Source organism: Podarcis melisellensis (assembly GCF_964234715.1).
Source record: "Podarcis melisellensis genome assembly, chromosome: 4".
Taxonomy (NCBI): Eukaryota; Metazoa; Chordata; class Lepidosauria; order Squamata; family Lacertidae; genus Podarcis; species Podarcis melisellensis.
In genome coordinates, this window is record NC_138531.1 from 48,902,518 (window position 1) to 48,912,383 (window position 9,866).

Below are 9,866 nucleotides of genomic sequence, written 5' to 3' on the forward strand. Positions count from 1 at the left end.
CGGAAGGTACATGCACTATAACCCAGAATGCAACACCCATGAAAACGAGGATGCAATAATCTGATTACTTGTGTCTTCCCTCCCCATTTTTTTTTTCTTTTTACGTTACAATATATAAGGTTGCACATCTTCAAGCACAGACTATACAGTGGTACCTCGGGTTAAGTACTTAATTCGTTCCGGAGGTCCGTTCTTAACCTGAAACTGTTCTTAACCTGAAGCACCACTTTAGCTAATGGGGCCTCCCGCTGCCGCCACGCTGCAGCACGATTTCTGTTTTCATCCTGAAGCAAAGTTTTTAACCCGAGGTACTATTACTGGGTTAGCGGAGTCTGTAACCTGAAGCGTATGTAACCCGACGTACCACTGTATTGTTGTTTAACCTTAAGATTAAATAACAGAAATACATTCCTTCAGTTACAAGCTGGACTACAGCACACATGTCACTCTCTAGTGGCTTTCAAGCATTTTTGCTTCAGGTAACATTTTCCATGCCAAAATGTCTGCCAGACTGCCACACAACCCCCTACACCAGGACAGCAGTCTCCTAGTGCAAGGGAAGAATTCCTGGCAAGGGCACTCGACAATTCTCTCCAAACTTCAGAGAACATGAATTTCCAAGGAACACAATATCTTATGGGACCAAACATGCCCCAGTCCTCACGGAAATTTAATACACACACCTGAATGACTTATAACTCATAAACCTACAACAGAAGCAAACTGAAAAAACACTAGACTTAGACCCAGGGAAAACATACATCAGCCAACCTGTGGAGTTGACTGAACACTTTTGTACTTTCAAATTACCCACAACAACCCTAGAAAATATTTGCATTCCACTTAGTTATATTTCCACCTTCTCAAATTGTTGTTTCTCCCATTTGTGCATAAACATGAGTTACAGTTGTATTCCATTTCTCAATAAGTTTCATTCTCAGAAACTAACTGCATTCAGACACAATGCTGGCCACTGTTAACAAATTAACTAATGCACACAGTTCAAGCATTTCTCCTTTCCTTCAACAGAGAAACAAATCACAGAATGGCTGGCTTAGTGTTTTGTCCAAACCAACACTTGTGGTTTATTTCTCTTGATCTGAAGCCAAGGTTTGTTCTTAGCTTCCCAATTGTGGTTTATTTGAGAGAAACAAACCACAAGTGCTGGTTGAGACTTGGCTGGTCACTGTGTGGTTTGTTCCCCCTCTTAACTAAGTGTGGAGCAAGATAACACCAACATGCTGCCACCACACACACACAATCTAATCTGCCTAACTTCAACTAGTGTCAGCCCATCAAATTTATTTGCTAAAAACTATATAAAAACACAAACTATACTCATGCATGTTTTAGCATAGGTAGCTTTGCCTTACATGCAAATGAAACCACTGACTCTTGACTATGAATGTTCACAAACAGTCACCAATGCTTATTTTCTCTTTTATCGCAAAATTAACATAGTTGCTCTTCTGGAATTTGTCGCTGTACACACTGTATTTGGAATTCACAATAACTAAACTGTTATCACTCAAAATTCACCAGAACATGCCACACTGTAGCAAACTTATTTACAGAGTTCAGCATGCAACAGAAAAACATTAACTCCACTTACACAGCCAAACTAATGTTCTGATGGATCTAAACGGTTTTTGGTTACCAATTTTAGAACTTTTCAAATAATAAAATGCTACAAATGCAGAACCTCTTTCTATAAAAAATTATATCCAAGATGTTTGGTTTTATCAAACTAGCCGAAAGAGAACTGCAGTATTTCTAACTTACATTTATCAGTTTAAACAATGGGATAGCATGGACACAATCTAGAGCATGATATTAAAACAAGACAAATTTAGTTTAGCTCTTGCCATAGGTACTCAGGAAAAAATATCACAGCATTGCACTTCCAACATGTATTTGTAATTCAGAGATTACTTATAGTGAGAAACTTCACAAATCAAATAATTTTAATATTCTCAACAGATTAACAGTGTAACCTAGTCCTTGAGTTATAATGCCTACATGACAATGGAATTAATATGAAATCTCTTGTGCTGGCATTACTCCAAGTTACACCACCACTGTAAAGTTGTGATAGCATAAATGACATTCTGTGTTAGAAACTCAGTTATATAAGCTAAGTGCCAAATGGCACCTTGAACCTAGGTTACGGTCGCCACAATGGAATGTCTATTTGCCAGGGGATTGGATGACCCTTGTGGTCTCTTCCAACGCTACAATTCTATGATCTAAACTACATTGCTTGACTGTAGCTTGCTCTTACAAACAATTCACCTGTTCAAGTATGCAAGAAGGAGAAACACACACAGTGGAAATGGAAATGATATTACCTACAGACTAAGGCAGAGATTTTTTAACTATGGTTTGTGAGTTCCATTTGGGTGGTCTGTGGAAAGTCAGCAGCACATTGAAATATATCTGTAGTCAGCCCTGCACTTACTTTCCTTGATGTGATTACGGAGGGCTGTGTACGAGTCAGCTGGCTTGATAGAGATATCAGTTGCCAACCTGGCATCTAGAGATCTCCATGTAGTCGCAATTGGACCCACTCCAGTAGCAAAACATGCCTGGCAAACTTCGAACACTGGTGACATTACAATACTGTTAAGTCAGCACAGATTATGTGTCATAGTATAACAGGTAAAGATGAAGACATACTGGAGGAGGATCAGAGTAGTGGCCAGCTTAATCCTGAAGCTCAGGCACTGTTCCTGCATCCTCGTCTAGCATAGTTAGACCTACAAAGCTAGTATAAATAAAAGCATTCTCACTGGAGTGAATGGAGAGCCACATTATACTATCCTCTCTCACAATGTGAGTACTGTATAGGATACTCTTGGAATGGTCTATAGCCACAAGCAATAAATATTTAAATGCTAGAGTAAACAAAGGTATACATCCCAACCTATTAAGATGAGTGGCATGGGCTATGTCTATGGATTTCAGAACTGTTAGCATACAAGAGGCTAAGGGAAACTTGGTGATGGGAACAGTGGTGTAATGACACTATACAAAGAAAGTACTTTAGACAAAATAACAAACAGCCAAGGCTGACACCCAAGCATCCAGGAAAGAGCAAATGGATAACACTTATGATCTCAGACCTCTTACAGTTACTCCACTTCAGAACAAAAACAAACACTCACCAAAAACTCCAAGTTGCAACTAGAACTCCAAAGCAAAGCATGCTCACAGGTAAGAAACAGACTGCCAAAACCTTAGCCATAGTCCTTCAGTTCCCATAGTCAGCCCAAGGAATGCAGAGAATTCCTATAGCCACAGATCACCTACTAATCCCCTTGCAATATGGAAAAATTGGGGTATACTAGCTAAAGAATCCCTGTCCTGTCTTAATCAACACAGCTCTGGCTCTCATTTGCATCTGCTGGTCCCAGGGAAGCAGTATAAGGTGTCTGGAAGTGTGATGGATGAGAGCAAGCTGCGATTAGACAGAGGAACTGTGGGAATATAAATCTTCTGATCTAGGTGAAGTACAGGCAACTCCCCATTTGAACAGGAGATGTGTTCCAAGTCAATGCACAAGTCAGCCGTTGCGTTTAAGTCTGTTCTGCCCCCGCCCCATTCCGGGGTCGAAAGCAGCACAGACATCAGCAGTCTCATGCAAAATGGTTGTTCCCTAAACATAACTAATAATGGATGGTATTGCACTCCTGCTGAAGGCCAAGCATACAGCTTGGGAGTTCCTCTCAAATTCTATATTATCTATGGCAGTGCAGGTTGCATTGTTCCTAGGACAGCCTTTACTAGTTTCGTCTGATTTGGCAGTTGCACCTCTTCTGGTGGTTATTCCCTTTAAAGCCTAAATGGTTTGAGACCAGATTGTTTGAAGGACTACATATACAACCTCTAAAACTGGCCACAGAGCCCTTTATTGCAGACCCACAGTCAAGATTAAACTTCACTGCTGTGAAACGCCACCTCATGGAATGAACCAACCCCTATTTGCCAGCTTCTTCAGCCTCTTTTAAATGGGCCATAAATACCTTTTTTATTTCAGTCTGCCTTCCACTGTTGATGTTGGTCTGAAGTTTTAAAACTGTTACTGCTCTGTGTTTTACTTTTGCTGACAGGTTCAAAGTTCACATCCCCTTCCCCCTTCAGTCTTATCTGAATATAGTAACTATGGCAATTTGGAAAGATGAAAACTCTGGATGGAGTTATATTTGAGTACCCCTCTCTTGCCAACAATTGACTTTCTTATAAAATGAATCATAAACTCTGGTGCCAAGAGTTAAAACATGATGAGATTTGAGAAGTATCCTGCTGGTCCAGGAAGTTACCCAAGTTCTGAAGCTGCGTTCTTCTACGCTTATGTAAAAAGTAGTTATAGCACAATCCTGTGCTCACTTAATTGGGAGTAAGCCCTATTAGACTCAATGTTCAATTAAAATCTCAAATTAAATGAGACATATGAAAAACATTTTCAGAACCAAAGAACAAAGTGGTTAATACTTACTTCACAGAAAGCAGTGAAGTCCGATTTTCAATGTAATCGTATGCATGTTTACTCAGAAGTAAGTCCCAGTGACTTCAACAGAGCTTACATCTACAGAAGTGTGCATAAGATTGCAGCTCCAACTATCAGTTTTACTATTATTAGTATACACCAGAAATGTGAAAAAAGCAACATTTTTAAAAGTGCTAAAATATATATTTATTAAAAGGTGATCTGCAATACAGTGGAGTGTAGATTAGCGAGTATCTGACAGAAACATAGATGTTGAACCTTATATCCATACTCAAGAAAACAATGCTTGCATGACATCATAAGAAATTACAACTGACAGTTGAATCCACAATCCATATAAACTTAAGAATGATCTGAGAGCTGGGGAAGTGAGCAGGGACATCCCTAAGATTACATGTTTCTAAGCCATACATTTCCCCGTTGGCATCAGGAACATGAATATAAAGACACACAATCTTCAATATGGGCACAATAATATCCTTACTTACCTTTCAGGGTCATTGCACAAAATGTTGAAATAGCACATATGTAGTGTTTTGAACACCCTCGAATGTTTTATAAATGCTGATTTTATATATGCAAATTTATTTTGTACATGCACATACAGTGGTACCTCGGGTTACATACACTTCAGGTTACAGACTCCACTAACCCAGAAATAGTACCTCGGGTTAAGAACTTTGCTTCAAGATGAGAACAGAAATTGTGCTCCAGCAGCGTGGTGGCAGCAGGAGGCCCCATTAGCTAAAGTGGTGCTTCAGGTTAAGAACAGTTTCAGGTTAAGAACGGACCTGCAGAACAAATTAAGTACTTAACCTGAGGTACCACTGTAATGCTAATGTATCTATAATAAATAACTAGATTGCTCTCTGCTAATAATTATATATTTATGTCAACTTCAACTGAACTAAAAAGGTAAAGGGACCCCTGACCATTAAGTCCAGTCATGACCAACTCTGGGGTTGATCACCTTTAATCTAATCTACTTTTCCCATAACAATCTGGTTCAACTCTTGAGTTATGCTAATGTATCTATAATAAATAACTAGATTGCTCTCTGCTAATAATTATATATTTATGTCAACTTCAACTGAACTAAAAAGGTAAAGGGACCCCTGACCATTAAGTCCAGTCATGACCAACTCTGGGGTTGATCACCTTTAATCTAATCTACTTTTCCCATAACAATCTGGTTCAACTCTTGAGTTAGATAATCTGGGGTTTGTATTCAACTAAGTTATGTTCAGAGTAGAACCACTGAAATTATTTAACATGACTAAGTTAGGCCATTCATTTCAGTGGGGTTACTCTGAATAAACTTAGCTGAAGCCCCCCTGTAGATGTTAACTGTTCAGTTGTTTTATGGAATTATTGTGTTTTTTTAAAGGGGAAAAAACACCACTATGTTTTTAGTACTGCAAAACATATGGGTTAAGAGAGACATCACAGTACTAAAAAAAAACTTCTGCATGATCTTAAACACATCTACCAGAAAGTCAGTCACTTACTGGCCCATACCCAAATAGATCAGTACTCCTCCCAATACACCCTGCACACATTATCACCACTCTTCTTATTTAACATAAGCAATATACTGTACAACTTAACTGCATATACCCTCAAACACATCATGTGAAGGAGAATACTGCTATCTTCCTCTTTATATTTGCAAAACTGAGGCTGAAGAACTGTGGCTTGATCAAAGGCCGCATCACATGTCCACATAGCCATGCTTTCATTGTTGTTTACTCTGAAGCATGTCCCCAAAGACACAGGCCTATTAACATCTCCTTACAACAATTTAACTTTTGGATGTTTTTTTTTAAATCAGGCTGAAAGGAAACAGGATAAATTTTCTTTAACATACAATTTACATTGTTTATGGTATTTATTGCTACTTCTTTAACTATGCCACAGAGCAACCTGGTTAATTAGACACTTTAGACAGCTTCAAGCATTTCGCAGGGCTCCACCTAATTCATTAGGAGAGCAAGGACAATTAAGCCACTGGCTAATATGTAACAGAAGACTATATACGAAATGTTTGTAGCTCCAGGCTCTCCACACCAAACAACTAAGACACACTACTTGCACCTGAAGTTTGAAAACCCAGCTTAATCACAGACACAGCAACTTGGGTTTACCCCCTTTCTCTCTCCTTACATTTGGGAGAATGGGGAGGGGAGAATAACCACCTAGTGTAAGGTGTGAAAGAAGCATAAAAATGCACGAGGGGTCCCTGCACATCCATCCTGTCAACCGTCTGCACATACATTAAAACATGTGCAAACACCGCACATCCCAGATCATATCGGGGATTGGGGGGAGAGTGGCCTGTCTCTTGGCTATCCAGTCCACATACGCTAAAGCTTCCCGTGGCCAGCAGGACCCTCGGGTGCTCCAAGGTCTTCGAGACACACGTGCAATCTCAGAACACATGGGGGGAGGTGGGGTGTTGGGTTTTTTTTGGGGGGGTAAAGGATTTCCCTCTCCCAACTGCCGGCGTTTGCAGGTCTTCCAGAAGCGGAGTTAAGAGAAAGGGCCCGCCAGAGGCGAAACCCACCGAGCCCAGCAGGGAAGCATCAGTCCTCCCTCCCGGGGGTTTCGTTGTGGGGGGCGACCCCCCGCCCACCTGCCTGCCTTCCCCTCCTCGACTCCCGGGTCACTCACAGGTGACGATGGGCTTGTTCTCCATGGTGTAGATGACCGGCGGCGCCTCCACCTCCTCGTCGTCCTCCGCCAACACGCCTTCGCCGGCTGCTGCCGGTGCTGCTTCTGCTGCTGCTGCCGCCGCCGCCGCCGGGGCGGGTTCCATGGGCGGGCAGGGCGCTCAGCCCCGGCTCCGGCTCCCCCGCCCGCGCCGCGCCATGGACCCGCCGCCGCTACCGCCACACCTTCCTGGCGCGCCCTCTCCCGCCGCCCCTGCTGCTGCTCTTCCTCGCCGCCGCCTCAAAAAGGGGGGCTCCCTCCTTCTGCCCCTCCCCCCTCCCAAACCCCCAACTGGCCCTCCCTCGCGCGCAGCCCCCACGGATGGAAGGCAAGTGCCAGGCTCATCCGCTTCCTGTATCGCCGGGACCCAGCATGACCGCTTCCGGCGGAGGAAGGGGAGGCTCGAGGTGGCGCGAATGGCCTCCGAGAGGAATCGGAAGCTTTAAAGGGGAGGACAGAACAAGGCGGAAGGAAGGAAGTGGCGGGTCGTGGGAGAAGCAGGCAGCGCTCTGAAGAGGGGCCGGGGGGGGGACAGCAAACAGGGCTGTCCCGAGAAGAAAAAGTTGCCACTGTGCGGGTTTATTTGTGCAGTCGTTCTCCCCAGTTAATATAAATGTGAACATAGGGCGTAGTGGCACAACAATAAAAGAAAATATTAAAACATTATTATTATTATTATTATTATTATTATTATTATTATTATTATTATTATTAATATTAATATATTTAATCGCAATGACCATTTACTTAGATTTAACTGTTCTTGTAATATCACACAAAACAAAGTTGCATGTACATCATTCTTTACTGTTTTGTTGCTGCCGCCTTGCATATCTCTTCTTGACCTTCCAGATCCAGAAGACGGGGCCAGGCTCCTCCCTCCATCGACTGTCAGCTGGCATCAGCCTGCAGCAAAGGGAGAAAGAGAAGGGATGCAGAGCCGCTCAATTTGTACTCCTAAAAGGCTATGAACTTCAGGTGCCTCCTGTCCTGGAGCTATTCTGTCCCAACTTGTCTTTTGAACCTGTAACTAAGAACATTAGCCAGCGTCCATGTATTTTCTCTTTCCACCCCGGTCCATTTTGCTTTTGTACCATGCCCTTCTAGATGAAGCTCAAGGGCAGGGACTGCCTCTTCTTTAGTGATTTGTAAGCTCTTCTGGGAGCCTCGTTTGAAGAACAGGATTAAAATTAAAATTCAGAACCTGCAATTTATAGTACATATTAGTTCATTCATATGGTCAAGAGGAACGTGTCTTCTGGCTCAGATGCATTCTCTTAAGTGTTTGGGACAAAAAATGTTCCCCTGTATTCATTCATCGGCTGCAGTTCATAGAATTGTAGAATCCTATGCAATGCAGGAATCTCAGTTAAAGGATCCATGACAGATAGCCATCCAGCCACTGCTTTAAAACCTTAAAGGAAGGAGAGAGAGTCCACCATCTTCTGAGGGAGTTAAAGGGTTGCCTGTGAGTTATCCAAAGATCCATTTGACTGCTTCGCTGAGTTCAACATATATGATTACAGTAAGGTTACCAGATTTTTTTCAGTGAATCCGGGGACACTTTTCTATTTCAATGGATCTTGTATGGGGACTGATTTGTAAATCCAGGGACAGTCCCCGAGATTACAGCTGAGACCTAAAGATAGAGTGCTTGGATTTAAGTAAGTTCCAGCATCCATGCTGCAATCCTATGCACAAAATTAATTACCTGGAAAAAAGGTGCATTGAATTTCCTCAGAAGTAAATACTGTATATATGTGTAGGATGAGACTGCATGGGCGATTATATTCAAGCACTCTGATCCAGTTGTTTTGCAGAACAAACTAAAGACTACTGTTCTTTAAAAACTTATTCTCCTGTAGCTGCTGAACTAAACGAGATACTTTCAGAGTTTGTGTAAATATGCTGTTGATTACTGCCCAATTTATCAAGTAGTATGGCAGTGCTTACGACTTGTAAGATCATAGCTCTGCTTAGTGTATGTTACCACTTCAAATAATCCTATTGGAGCTGTGCCTGATTAATTCAGAGCTGCTTCTATAAGAGGCATTTGAGAGTGTCTCTAGCAAACACGAGTAAATCAAAACAGAATAAACACACTACAGTTTCATTTTAATTCAAAGCACTAAGCATAATTACAAATATAATTTCATCACTTTACACGCTGAAAGCAATTTTTCAATTACAGGACAGTTTGTGAATGGACAATTGGGAAGGTAGTCTACTATTATATGTTACATTGATAGTGTTATATAAATAATGACTTGCTATGTAATTCCATTTACTGCTTTGTGTATGTAAACAATAATTTGCTTACATTGTGCATCATTCTTATTATGCTAACATATATAGCTTAATAAATATATTTGCTTGAAGTTTATTGACCATAAGGTAAAACATTCCATTATGCAAAATGAGAATTCAAATAGAATACTTAGAATCATTCAGATGTAGGGACAGAAAGATCAAAGGGTATCTACCACCAGCAAGATTAAAGCATAGCAGATGGTCATCAGTCCAAGAAATAGCAACTAAATGCTATAATTTATAGCATCTTTTATAAGTTACAACAGCAAATAAAGACTAGACCAAGGCCTTTTCAGCACTGGCCCCGACCTGGTGGAGCGCTCTGTCGCGGGAGACCAGG

General features: G+C 41.5%; 1 protein-coding gene across 1 annotated transcript in view; it reads right to left on the reverse strand.

The window, feature by feature from the left end:
• The window catches only part of TRAPPC10 (trafficking protein particle complex subunit 10), a 49,431-nt gene extending 41,970 nt beyond the window's left edge, over positions 1 to 7,461 (reverse strand). The window contains exon 1 of the mRNA XM_081909239.1: positions 7,178 to 7,461. Coding sequence (XP_081765365.1) covers positions 7,178 to 7,322 — 145 coding nt within the window. The 5' untranslated portion in view covers positions 7,323 to 7,461. The remainder of the gene's footprint in view (positions 1 to 7,177) is intronic.
• Positions 7,462 to 9,866: the final 2,405 nt, after the last annotated feature.